This window comes from Phasianus colchicus, chromosome 13, assembly GCF_987193195.1.
Source record: "Phasianus colchicus chromosome 13, bPhaCol1.hap1.1, whole genome shotgun sequence".
Lineage (NCBI taxonomy): Eukaryota > Metazoa > Chordata > Aves > Galliformes > Phasianidae > Phasianus > Phasianus colchicus.
In genome coordinates this window covers 1,027,805-1,042,065 of record NC_143448.1, presented here as the reverse complement: position 1 = coordinate 1,042,065, position 14,261 = coordinate 1,027,805, and the positions used below count along the sequence as shown (strand labels likewise).

At 48.0% G+C, this 14,261-nt stretch overlaps 1 protein-coding gene across 6 annotated transcripts in view; it reads right to left on the bottom strand.

Moving 5' to 3' along the window:
* NECAB2 (N-terminal EF-hand calcium binding protein 2) overlaps positions 1-14,261 on the bottom strand; it is a 55,223-nt gene that overhangs the window by 10,144 nt on the left and 30,818 nt on the right. For 5 of the 6 annotated variants that reach the window (XM_090149683.1, XM_031614932.2, XM_090149681.1 and 2 more), the window contains exons 4-5: positions 3,866-3,891; positions 1,758-1,855 (exon numbers count right to left, since the gene is read on the bottom strand). In XM_090149683.1, coding sequence (XP_090005809.1) covers positions 1,758-1,855; positions 3,866-3,891 — 124 coding nt within the window. The remainder of the gene's footprint in view (positions 1-1,757; positions 1,856-3,865; positions 3,892-14,261) is intronic. The other variant, XM_090149686.1, reaches the window with a different exon arrangement.

Below are 14,261 nucleotides of genomic sequence, written 5' to 3'. Positions count from 1 at the left end.
CGAATCTAATTACTGCTGATACTTTATGAGCTCCTCCAGCACAAGATAATTGCTGCTTTCTCTTCTTATGAACAAGAAATAATCACTTGTCTTTTAAGGTGAGAAATACAAACAGCAATTAAATGCCACGGTTATTGGCCCCTCTGAGAGCACAAGGCACCTCTCATCAGGAATGTGGCAATAAGGAAGTCAGGCTTTGTGTATTTTTGCAGAGTACTGTTAAGAACAGGGGAGAGAGGGAGAGAATTAGGAACATTTCCAACTGCTCCCATTGGGCACCAACACCTCCCTGGGTGCGCTGCAGTGCACTGCTGTGTGCTGTCAGTCTGTGCGGCTCTAACAAACCTGCAGCCAAAGGGTTGTACAGGGTGAATGTCACGAAGTCTCTGCAATCCTGAACGTTTCTGTGAAAACATGTCCAGAATTAAGGCATTGCTGCATGTAATTAAAGTTGTCAGGATGCCTCTGCTATCTAAGTACTGAAGATGAGTTTCTCTCCCACCTAAACCAGCTTATTTTCCATCTTTCTGTCTTTATTTTTTTTCCCCCAGCTCCTTCCTTGTACAAAGTGCCTGTTTTTTGAATAATTCATTGATCGGGTTTGTATCACTTTGTTCACAAAATCACTGCAGGGGCTGATGTTTTTCATGAAATCCTAATTTGCCAGCTCCTTGCTTGCCTTCCGAAAACAGTGAGGAGCAGCACTGCTTGGTTGACAACAGGTAACAGTGAAGTGCTGGGGCTGCCCTCCTCCCGCCTGATTGTAGACATCTGTCCATTTGCCCCCCTGCCCCCAAGGGGCCTCGCGGCCTCCGGTGGGTCAGAGCCCATGTGCATGGTGCTCTGCATCCCACAGCCCCTTCCCACTGATCTCTCGGAGTGTGACATCTCAGGGTTAGGCAGATAACCTTCAGACTTTGCAATTAGGGCAGGTGAATCCCGCCCCAGGTCACTGAATCAAGGGGGAGAACAGTGGTCTGATGAAGGCAGTGAGTTGGGACTATGAACAACAGAACTCTTGTGCAAGTTGGTACCCTGATGCTAATATTTCTAATTTACAAGCAGGGCATGATGTGCAGGAAAGTATTAGTCATATGTATTAAACTCTCATTCAGAAGCAGCGGTGGAAGGCAATACCAACATAAAGTTGGAGTGCATTTCTGAGATTTCTATTAGCATGGTAACATGTATTCGAAACATTGTTGGCAGATCTGACTGCCAGAAAATTTACTAATAATGAATATAAATGAAGCGTGAGTAGAGCTAGCAACTTAATTAGGAAAAAAAATGAACTACTGCAGTTTCTGGTTTTTTTTTTTTTTTTCTTCCTCTCTTACCAGTGTCTGGTAAAAATTCACAAACATTTCAATCAGATCAGAGTCTGGTCAAAAGTGTTTGCCTTCCTTTTATTATAGAAAGACACTATTATAGAAAGATACTAATGAGTGGATCTGCCCTTCCCATGTGACCCTCCTCACAAACATCCAAAGAGATGGATTACAATAGAGCAAGGAAATCATGCTCTTTACTCTAAATGGGAAACTGCAATTTTTATGAAGAAGACATGGTCTTTGGAGTGTACAAAACACATCCAAAGTGCATCATGATATCTCTGATTTTGTGCTGGAACGTATAAGCAGTCCTTTTTTTTTAACCTCCACTCCTTCAAACACACAGTGCTGCCAACCCAGGTTGTTGGTGCATGGCTATATGTGAACGCTGCCCTGCCAAGGAGCAGGGCAGAGCCGGGCACTCACGCGCTTGGTGTAATCCATTGCCTTCAGGATGGAGAGGTTCAGAGTCTCCAATGAGGCCAGGACGTCTTCGTAGTCTCCCATGTGATCGGCAAAATAGTCTGGGGAAAAAGGACGTGATGGGAAGAGTGGATGTACCTTAAATCCGAGGCCACACAACACAATAATATCTATTTACTGGAGGAAAGGAAAATCAGGGGGTGATTCCAGGTGTGTTCGCACTCCCCAGGCCCTGATCCTAAGACACAACTTGCCCTGAAGGGATGAGAAGGGTTTGCGTGAAGCTTGGATTATGGTAAAACAGAGCAGCTGCCATCAAAAATGACGCTTTCTTTCTTTCCCCACTTCTGCATTTGAACACTTCCTCTTGTTTCCAAGAGAGAGAGGGAGATCTCAAGAGAAATTCCCTTGACAGCCAAAGCATCCAAGTGACAAACAGATTTGTCCCAGTGAGGACTTGGCCAGACATCCTCCCCCTGCATTCCCATCCCCTTCACAGCCCCACATCACAGTGCCACAGTGTGTCCCCACACAGCCGAGGGCTCCGCCACCACTGACTGCAGTGTGGTTTCATCTGTGAGCTACAGAAACCCTAAGGCCAATGTCTGCAGTAACCACAGTGTGGGGCAGCACAGGCACCGAATGAACCCTTTGGGTACAACTGACACACGTGGCAGCTGACAGCTTGGCACCACCAGCGCTGCTCCCCAGCACTCAGGTTGAGGATTCACACCGCGGTGACACCTCTACTGAATGCAACAAGAAATACATGCCAGGAAGCGATCCCACTAATTAGGTTCTCTTGGCTTAATTAGCAGTGCCTATAGCTGTTTACAGCCCTCGAGACATCCAAGGGGAAGAAGATTTTGGCAGAGACAGGAATGTCACAACGTAATTGACAGCAGCTGTTTGCTGCTCCGCTCTGAGCCAAGCAGCATGTTCTCACTGCAGCATGCTTTTTTTTCTTGTTCCTCTTATTATTAGTTTAGTTGGGGAAAAATTAAAAAAAAAGTGTATGTTTTTAAAGGCAGAGGAAAACTCTTCTTATAAATTCTGAAATAAAAAGGTACTTTTCAGGACAGATGAGCTTTTGTGGGCAGAGCACGGCTCTTGAGAGCACTAACGATGTGGAAGGAGAGTAGTGTTGACTTTTGCAGCTTCCAGCTGTGCACTTCTACAGACTTAGTTTTATTCACTCACAGAACACCCAGGGGCAGCTCCTTCTGCCCTGCACTGCACTGCTCATCTGTGGGAGACAATGGGATGCTGTTGGAGTGTGCACTGCCCACCATGGGATGATGTACATCTCCACTCCCAGAGCATGGCTTGTGTTGCTGGTCTGTTTGCTGTTGCAATGGCAGTGTATTTTATTTAAATTGGAGGTGCATATGCAATTGGGTGAATCTCCCTTTGAGTTCAAGGTGCGCTCAGCTATGCAAGCTGCCCTGTCACTGGAAGCCCTCTCGGGTCAGGGAGCTCCACAAGCTGCCCAACCTGTCACCCTGAGAGACACTGCAGCTTCCACTGTTGCCACACTGAGGCCTTATACTTAAAATAATTCTTGGAAGAGCATCAAGTACACCAGAAGTGCTGGGCAGTGGTAGGTATGCAGCAGATAATGCATATAGGCTGGACCTTGAACCTTCCCCCTGCTTCCCACAGGACCTAATGGTTCATCTCCCTCCTTTCCTGGCAGCTTCCTTTCCTGCAGAGGTATGGGACAAACATGACTATGGGGTTCTTTTTAGTCTTGAATTTGTGATTCAAGGGATGTGCACCAAGAAGCAATTTGGTCAGCCTGCTATGAGACACAGAGTTTTGCCCAAAGATAAACACATTACAGCTATTATACACTACACTCTTGTTTTTCCTCCTGTCTAAGAGGGAATTGGCACAGGCTGTCCAGGGATATGGTGGAATCAGCATCCCTGGAGATGGTCAGGAAGAGGGTAGATGGCACACTGAATGATGCGCAGTGGTATGGCAGTGATGGGTCGATGGCTGGACTACATGATCTTTCCAATCTCAATGATTCTATGGCAGGAGCTGATGTTGGCTTTTAAGAGTTCTCATGCAACCTTCCAAAGCGTTGTGTGTAGGGCTATACTCACCACACAGCTCCTTCGTGTCCACATTGCTGGAAGAGGGGAGGACAGCCAGGGAAGGGAGAAGGAAAAAAAGAGAGAGAAAAAAGAATTGAATGTACAGGAGGCAAGAGATACGCTCAGGTTTCTCTTAGGGTGAGCACAGAAATCAGTGTATCCTGGCCGCAGGAACTGCCTGCTGTAACCAAAGCCATTAGTAGCAGAACTCCTCCTGTGGTCCCATTTGCTTCAAATTAAAGTTTTCTAATTTTATTTTTCTAAATGATCAGCTCTCCTGGCTCTGCCCGGCACCCATCCAGCTCCTCCTCCAAATGAAATTATGCAGTTTCTTAACATCTGAACATTTGGTTTACCTAATGACATCCCGGCAGACAACCCTGGGAAATAAGGATTAGCAGCAAGCTCTTCGCACCTCTGATCCCCTCAAATTATGTACACAGTTCAAGCTGGAGAGGTGCCTGGAACGATCTCATAATAGAATTGTATTTTATCAATCCATTAATGTTCTGGGAAGTCAGCTCCTTAACTCAGCCCTGCTCTGATCTGTTAACATAAGAGGGTTATGGAAAGAGATGCTCTACATCCCACTCTTGATGGCAGCAGCCTCCCCAGATCCTCCTGAAGCAATGTGCCCGGGCTCTTCCCACCCTCCATGGGCTCAAGTTCTCCTCTAACAAACAAATAGCGCATCCCAAACTGGAGTACATTACTGAGAAAAACCCATCATTCTATCCCTGGGGTTTTGCATTGCAGTAATTATCTTTTGCTTCCAAAAATGATCATTTACTTCCTTGCCTCCTGCTATCATATTATTTAACTTAACTGTGTTTGAATTTTAAGTTGGTTGAGAAGCTGCTTTTAATTTTAAGCAATCTTGCATTAAGAAGAAGCCTAATTAAAGAAATTATTGAAGTCATATTCAGACTAAAAAAAAAATACGCTCAGTTGAAGGAGAAATCAAATCATACACAAGGATGGCTCATGGAGTTTCCCAGGATGTTCCCATCCTGCAGGAGCAAACCATATCACAGCTGCTGCATCCTCGCCAGGTCACTGTTAGGATTTATCACCAGCACCAGCCCTGCACAGATGCACAGCTCCAGAATGGTTTACAAGGTGCTCCTGTAGGTCACTGCCTCAGTTATGAACGGGGCTATCTGGACTTCTGCAAGACATGTGACATGGCTCCACGCAGCATCCTTATCTCTAAATTGGAGAGTGATGGGTTTGAACGCTGGGTTATTCAGTGGATAAGGAATTGGTTGGGGGGTTGCAGCCAAGGGCTGCTGCCAACAGCTCTGTGTCCAGGTGGAGGTCAGACACAGGCTTTGTCCCTATACTGGAGGCCACCTCTATCTAGATCCTTTGCAAAACAGTTTTCTTCAACTGAAACAGAAAATCAGGAAAATCTAAGTCTTTTTGATTTCAGGCATTTCTCTCTGTTTTCCCATTGGTGAGGCTGCACCAGGGGGCAGAATGGCCTTGCACCACCAAGCTTACAGGGATGTCTGCCCATAAAAGCAAAGCTGTACCTGGAAAAGCCTTTGTGTCCCTGGGTTAGGGACCAAATTAGGAGCCAAATGTGAGAGCTCAGCTCACAACCTCCAGCCTCTCTGCTGAGCAACCCAAGCCACGGAGAACTCGGAGAACTCGTTTGGTCATCAAAGGGGATGTTTATTGCTCACTCTTTATGGCTCACTGTCACTCAAAAACATACTGTGATAATTCGAACAGATAAATCAATTGGCAACAAGGAAATAGTTTTCCTTCTCAGGAAGCACAACCAGAAACATAATGGGAGTTCAGAAGTTGTAAATACATCAAAATATCGTCTTCACAAGGCATTTCTCATGCAAATAGCTGCCGGATGGGCTGCTCAAACATCACTCAACACCTGAGTCGCTTCTGCTGCAGACAAAACTCCCTTTGCTGGGGCAGATGAAAGGGTTTGTGTTTGCAGCTGCACGGTTTGGTTGTTCAGTAGCATCAGAAACTGAGATTTTCTGAAATAATGGGCTGCTTTCATTTCCACCTCCAATTCACAGCTTTGGGTTTCTGCAAAGCTTCAAACAAGCACGGAAAAAAATTATCCTCTAGTGTTAACCACTTGCAAATCTGATCCTCATTTAGAAGAGACTAAACAACAACATGCACAGTTGAGAAGCAGTGCCACATCTGACAGTGCACCTCCAGTCCCAGCAGGAACAGCACTTGGCAGTCTCCACACCTCAGAAAAGGAAAATATATACCCAGATGCCTTGTGATGGCTTAGAGGTTGACCATGGGCAAACTGCTGTGGGTGTTACTGTTGGCTCTCTGGAGATGGTCACCTCCACACTACAGGAAAGACGTGGAAGACCTGGAGTGTGTCCAAAGAAAAGCAACAAAAATGTGAAGGGACTGGAGCACAGTCCTATGGGAGTGGCTGAGGGGACGGATCAGTGTGGAGAAGAGGAGATCAGGGGAGAGCTCATGGCTCTGCAGCCCTGACAGGAGGCTGTGAGGAGGGGATGTCAGCCTCTGCTCCCAGGTGACAGCGATAGGGTGAGAGGTGGTGGTGTCGTGTTCAGAGGAGGTTCATGTTGGACATTATGAACAGTGCTCTTTCCAGAAGAGCGGTGATGCAGTGGCACAGCTGCCCGGGGAGGTGGGGGAATCACTGTCCCTGGAGGTGTCTCAGAGCCATGGGGACGTGGCACTGAGGGACATGGGCAGTGGGCATGGTGGGATGGATTGGTGTTGGACCTGGGGATCTGAGAGGTCTTTTCCAGCCCTTATGACTCTATGATTCAAAGTGCTACTCAGCCATCAAGCTACCGCACAGCCCAGGTTGGGTTCTGTGAGCAAAGCTGCTTGCTGCATCCTTTCTGCCAGGCTGGGAGATGCTGAGTTCAGCTTGGGTCAGCAGACATTCCTCAACAGTAAGTAGGACATGTGTGTTACCTGTTGCCGCTCTCTCTGCAACATTCGTTTTCCACCCCATAAGATGCTGCTTTGCCAGCGAAACCGACCCCATACCAGGTCGGGGCCAAATGCTCACACAGACCCCAAGTATAGGTGAAGCAAAATGGCGTTTATTAAAATGTAGCAGGCACTTAAATATTCTCGTCCCGCTTTGTCTACACCCCTTGCATTCACGCTGTCCTATCGTGGGACAGCACCTGGCAAGCCCTGAGCATAGGGAACCTGACCCCGTCACACACCGTCTCCTCGCCACGCCTACTACAGTTACCAGAGCTATTTCAACTTTGCAAAGCTGGGAGGCATAATCTGCAGAGCAACAGATCCCAAAGCCTGGACCTCGCCCAGACACCAGCTGTGTTGGTGCTGGTGCCATGCCCCATAGCTTGCCACAGGGCAGCTCCCACATCAGTGATTATGGATGTCAGGGGAAATCTCTTCCCTGTGCAATGACCTGCAATGCAACTGCATTTGGCTTGCAGCATTAATAAACCTCATAAAAATGAACCGGAGAGTCTATAAAACTTGCTGAAGAGAATCTCTGATGTTCAAAATCATCACAGATGAATGTAGAGTGGAACTCCCTGGCTCTGGAAAAGCAAAAATTATTTTACAAGGATTGCTAATGTCTCCTTGGAGGCTCCATCCATGCAGCTCATGCCCCTGTGTCCCTTCCATGGCCAGAAGTGAGGGCTGAGCATCACCAGCCCAAGGCCAGGGCACAGTGCAGACACTATGTTCTGGCAGCAATACTGCCTCTCCTGCTGGCAATAAAACAAACCCGGGCAGTGTTTCAGGGTGGAGAGTATTCATCACCATGCTGTTTCAAACATGCTCATCCAACAGCACGAAGTGTTGAGCTTCCTTTTCCTTTTAGGGAATAATTGACAAAACATAAACACTGTTTGCTTAGAGAGTTCTTCCTGCTGCTGCATTTCAGGGCCAGGTCAGCTCCTGGCTCCCTCAACACACTGACTGCTATACAGCCACACACATCCACCAATGGATATACTAATGCCCTAGTGCCAGCCTGCTCTGTGCATGCCTCACACACCTCCCAGAACATAATTCCTTACCCAAAACAGCAGACCTGTGTCAGATATAGGGTGGTGAGGACCCCAGCTGCCTTCCTCCCATCCTTGGAAGCAGAAGACAGAGCCACCACCACCTATCCCCAGTGCATTCTATACGCCCCATTTAATCTTGGGAGAACCACATTTTCCATGCAGTGAACAACAACTTCTGCCTCCACTTGGCCACAGACAGCCAGGACCTCCTACCTCCTTCGTGCAAAATTAGAACTCTCAAAACAGTCATAAAAACTCTGAGCATGAGGAAGGAACACAATAAAATGCCTGCTTACAGTGCAAGTGATGGCCTGGAAAAACAGATTGATGCTACATGCTAATTTACTGAGCCTGACCCTAAGCAGAGCCATCACCTTAAAGAAAACAGACATTTAGTACCACATTGAACTTTCTGAAGTCTCGGTGTGTGCCAAACCTCTAATAGATTGCATGTAAATCCTCCTTTTTTTTTTTTTTTTTTTTTTTGAATGGATGACTTGATTTTGAAAACATCACTCTGCGCACAACTGCACCAAAGACAAGAAAAGGCAGGTTTAATTGCAACTTCAGGTAACTCCCAGGAGGAGGGTTGACACTTTGACATTGATTAAGCCTCGGATTATTTTCCTGTTTGCTGCAGGGAACACCTTTCAGGAGGGGTGCCCACACTGAATACAGGCTGTGTGTTCCCTGCCTGCTGTGACTGCTCAGCTTCCAGCTGTGGAGGACAGGAAAGGGCTGTGTGCACCCATCTGATCAAATGAGAGGCTGCTTATCCATGGTTTTATCCTCATCTTATATATTTTTTAGCTCAATATTCAAACCAAAGCATTAAATGAAAACCAATGAAATACTTTCCCTATTTTTGGGCAGAGGGGTTCTCTGATTTTGCACAAACTGGTAATGGTATCAGTCACCAATCTTTTTTGGGATGAAGAAACATAGAATCACAGAATCACTGAGGTTGGAGAAGACCTCTCAGATCCCCAGGTCCAACCTCAGCCCACCCCCACCATGCCCACATCCATCAGTGCCACATCCCTACAGCTCTGGGACACCTCCAGGGACGGTGACTCCCCCACCTCTTGGGCAGCTGTGCCACCGCATCACTGCTCTCGGGGAGAAGGAATTGTTCCCAATACCCAACCTGACCCTCAAGTGACACCACCACCTCCCACCCTATCGCTGTCACCTGGGAGGCTGACATCCCCTCCCCACAGCCTCCTGTCAGGGCTGCAGAGCCATGAGCTCTCTCTCCCCTCAGCTGCTCTTCTCCACGCTGACCCACCCCATCCCCACAGCGCTGTGCTCAGACCCCTCGCGGCTCCGCTCCCTTCCCTGTACAGACTCCAGGACCTCCATGTCTTTTCTGTAGTAAGGGGCCCAAAATTGAACACAGCACTCGAGATGTGGCCTCACCAGTACCAAATACAAAGGGAAATGTGTAACACTCTGCCTGCTTCTGCTTGATACATACGCCTGTACTCACCGGATGTGATTTCATGAGATGAACAGCTCTCATTAACTAATGCAGTGCCACCCGCCACATGCCAGCAGTGCAATCCTCTGCACTCAGCCTTCTCACCTCAGCTGTCTGCAGTCTTATGGATGTGGGCAATACAATGCATTTTTTCTTGCTTTTTCAAATGTTTTCTTACTTTCTCAAAACCACAGCTGCAAGGAACAGAGGAAGGACTCTGAGCAGCAGAGATGAAGGTTAGGATCCACGGCATACAGCCTGCAGGGAGCCAGCAGGAGAGCAAAGAACACCCTCCTGGCTTTTTAACCCACATCTTTGTTTCTCATGTGCTTCTCCTGCCACTAAAAAAGATGATGTAAAGAGCCTCTCTCCTGGTTCAGCCTCTGGGCAGCTGGTGCTTCCCCCAGCAGCAGCCAGATGCCCTCACTCCTTCAGAGAAAGCACATGGATAAATACACAATGCTGGAGTTTGAACCAAAAAGCTGCAATCTCTCTGAATGCCTGCATGAGTCAAACGCAAGCAGCTGGTTAGAACCAGATATCTTAGTCACTTCTGTTTTTAAGGCAAGATCATGGTGTTTTTCTGTTGTCTGGAAAAAGAAACATCTGATGCAGAGCAGCCCCACAAAATATGAAAAATATGAAGTCAACTCCAGTTCCAGCTGGGAAACTGGTTGGTGACACTGCTCGTGATGTCAGCGCAGCAAAGGCTGCCCACAGTCCTCATGCTGCTGCTGTGTTAGCTGGGCTCTGCCATGCAGAGGCTGCTTGGGAATGCCTGGAGGAAGCATTAGAGATAGCAACATACACTCAAATGTCTTTTCAGATGACCTGCTGTGCTGTTTTTCCAGCTTCCTGTTCCTCCTGAGGACATTCCCAGTGAGCTGAGCACCAATGTTGGCACCAAGCATTCCTTAACTCCTAGGAGAAGTTCAGCATAGTGTGGACTATGCAAGAAAGTTGCAGTCACAGAGGAGAATGGCCTAGAGCTCAGAAACATCTTGTACAAAGCCCACCAAGTGCCCAGGCTGCTGAGAGCCAGAAATTAGATCCAGACATATAATTTTCATGCAATCATTTTGTCCCTTTCTGAAGAGACTGGAACTGTCTTTTGAATAGGTTAATCAAAATCTCAGCTGATTATGTGAGCTGCAGTTTCTTTCCCAGAGAGCTAATTGAGAACATTCAATATACAGAAATTGGTTTCAATGCGTACATCCATCCCTGCAAGCGTGGGCTTTAGCTTCCAGACAAAACCAGCACTACACTGAATCAGGTTTGCAATGCAAACAGCCAAGATTAGGGAAGGAAAAACAGGAAAAAACACTCAATCATAATGAACATTCCTTGCCCCAAAGTGGAAGGGCTTTCTGTTCAGATCTGGGAGGACAGCTCAGCCCCTCTCTGCCTCAGTGCCCCCTCATCAGATGGATGCAGAACTCAAGCAGGTCTATGGAAGACAAAGTGTGGGTGGTAACAGAACCAAGAAACACAATGCCAGGAGCGGGAGAAACCCCGGCTGCTGCAGAATGAGAGGTACCAGGGCTGTCCAGTACTGGCCGGGCTCTGTGCTTGTCAGGAACAGAATCACAGAATCACAGAATGGCCCAGGTTGGAAGGGACCTCAAGGATCATGAATATCAAACCTCCCTGCCACACACAGGGCCACCAACCTCCACATTTTATACTAGACCAGGCTGCCCAGGACCTCATCCAACTTGGCCTTGAAAACCTTCAGGGATGCAGCATCCACAGCCTCTCCGGGCAGCTGTTCCAGCACCTCACCACTCTCATAGCAAAGAACTTCCCCCTGACATCCAGCCTAAATCTTCCCTCCCTCAACTTAAAGCCATTTCCCCTTGTCCTGCTGTTATCTCCCCTTTCAAAGAGTTGATTCCCCTCCTGTTTGTAGGCTCCCTTCAGGGAGCCTTCTTTTCTCCAGGCTGAACAAGCCCAGCTCCCTCAGCCTGTATTCGTAGGGAGGTGCTTCAGCTCTCTGATCATCTTTGTGGCCCTCATGTGAATCCTCTCCAACAGCTCCCTGTCTTTCTTGCACTGGGGGCACCAGACCTGGACACAGTACTGCAGATGGGATCTCATGAGGGCAGAGTAGAGAGGCACAATCACCTCCCTGGTCCCTGCTGGCCACCCCTCTGAGCTGGAAGAGCACACTGCTGGCTCAGGTTGAATTTTTCAGCCACCAGGACCCTCCAGGGATTTCTCTGCAGGGCTCCTGTCAAGGACTGCTCCTTCCAGTCTGTAAGGAACCTCGTGTTCTTGAGAGGATGGACCTTGAGCTGATGCCAAGTTCCATTTCTGCTTGGGTTGTCCCTCAGTGGAACCAAAAAGCACAACTTCAGTTTGAACACAATGAACTTCTTTACAAGCTGTTCTGTGATGAATATTCAGAACACGTTTTGAACTCCTTTGCCTTCATCTCCATTTTCACCAGGATGCCTTATTTCTCATATACATCCCCAAATGGTTTTTGGACACCCCTCTCCTGGAGACCAGCAGCAGCTCAGATTCCCAGCAGCACCTTACTCCTCCCTGTCTTCTTGGATTATTGTAGAACACTAAGCTTCACAGTCCTACATGCTTGCACAGACTCCAACTTAAAACTATTTTGATCTTTGGTTATCAGTGCAATCAAACTATCAAAGAAGCAGAACTCATCCACACAAGCAATTATTCTGGTCTGGGAGCTTCTGGCTGCACACAGCACAGCAATTAGCTCCATGTCACAGCCGCACATGGCATCTCACTTCTGCTCATTAGCACTAACACCATCCTAACAGCTTCTGCACAATTTAAATTGCGCAAAATACAGATGTGTCTCATCTTGTTTGCTCTGCTGCAAGCAGCCTGCAAGCAGCTGTGGAGCTGCTGTGCCCAATAAAGCTGGGCACATCTAAGGGGGCCTTGGCACAGCCCTGCACCACAAGGCTGCATGCTGCAGGATTCGGTGTAGACAAAGCCCAAGCACTGTTGTTCTTGCATTTGTCACAGTCCTCCAGAAAAAGTAGAAGGCTGGGGAAGCTGCTAAAGGCTTCTGAGAAGTAGTACTGCTTCTGTTAATTATACAGCGTGCACGCTCCCAGCTTTTCTAGTGCTTGCCACTGGAGAGAAGAGCTCATTTAGAGAGGGTGAAGAGGATAAAGCAATTAAAAGAATAGCTGTAAGCCTAGCTAGGAGATAATGAATGGTAGTGCAGCAGAATGCTAATGCTGTGTTCTGGCTCCCTGTGAATGGACATGTACAGCTCATCGGAGGAGTCCTGCTCCAGTGCACACATCTCTTCCCAAAGACTCTCCTCTGCAGCTATGAAAAATGTATGTGATACAAAAGGAATTGTTAAAATCCCCTGCTAGGGCTAAATTAGTTTGGTTAACAGCCACACCTGACCTCTCCTCTTCTGCCACAAGGGATGAGCATCACTGTGGGGACACAGCCCTGCTGATGGAAGTCCATGGAGCACTGCTAGCCCACCACCAGGTCAGACCCCCACATCTCCCTCCTCCCTCCAGGAATGGTTTTATGGCATGGAAGAGCCCCAGGGTACATACAAATACAATGAGACACTTAGTGTTAGGACAGGATTAGGTGTCCCTCAGGGGAGTGATGTCCTTTAATATCTTCAGCAGTCACATTGATAGTGGCATCAAGCACCCTTAGCAAGTTCATGGACAACACCAAGCTGTGTGGTGCAGCTGATGCACCTGAGAGACAGGATGCCATCCAGAGAGACATAGACAGGCTTGAGAGTGGGCCCAGGAGAACCTCATGAGGTTCAACAAAGGCAAGTGCAAGGTCTACACCTGGGTTGTGGCAACCCCCACTATTAGTACAAGCTGGAAGATGTAAGGATGGAGCACAGCCCTGCTGAAAAGGACCTCGGGGTGCTGGTGGGTGGCAGCTGGACATGAGGCAGCAGTCTGCCCTCACAGCCACACAGCCAACCGTATCCTGGGCTGCACCCAAAGCAGTGCAGCCAGCAGGGCAGGGAGGGGATGTGCCCCTCTGCTCTGTGCTGGAGACCTCGCCTGGAGCAGTGAGGTACTAATGGAGTCTGATCCTTGGGTTGCACCACAGGGCTGCAGTGGGGCAATGGCGGCCAGGAGAGTTACAAGCTGGCTGCAGGGCACGGTAGTATTTTCAGAAGATCTGATATCAGAGGAGCTCTGTGCTGCATGAACTCACTCCCAGTGCCTGGGCACCTGCCTGGCTTGCACAGCTGTCCCCAGCCCCACGTTGGTAAGAGGCTGCTGCTTTCCTTGGGTGTGCAATGCATACGGGCACACTGTAGTTCTGGAGGCTGTGCCCTACAGCTGCCCCGCAGCTCAGGGAACATCAGGAGGAGTAAACAAATGCAAATAGCGCAGCATTTCCCAGGTGAGAATGATTTCTAAAGCCTTGTTCTGCAGCTAAATCAAAGATCTATATGAATATATATATTTAAATGTGTGTGCATATGTGCTTGTGCATTATACACATAATTTGTGCATTTCTGATGACATTGATATCAGTGGTAACGTATCATTACCATCCCATTAGTTTTCAGGCAATTCCCCACAAAGCACTGCCAAAGCCTGGGTGAGCAGCCAACACCACAAGTGACAAATCAATCCCTGGCAGCGTCTTGCTTTGCCTCCTACTTTGAATGGGAAGAAGGAAGGCTGAAGGGAGTGTTCACCACGGAGAGGAAAACACCACTTGATCATCTCTTTTCAGCAACAGCAGGATTCTGAATATAAGTTGCCAAAAGCAATTGAAGTATGTGACAGATTTTGCTGTTCCTACTGCCAGATGCAATAACCAGCATGGATGAGGACAGCAGGAGGGCTTTGCTGCAGATAGGGAATTTTTCTACCTCTGCCAACACTACACACCAAGA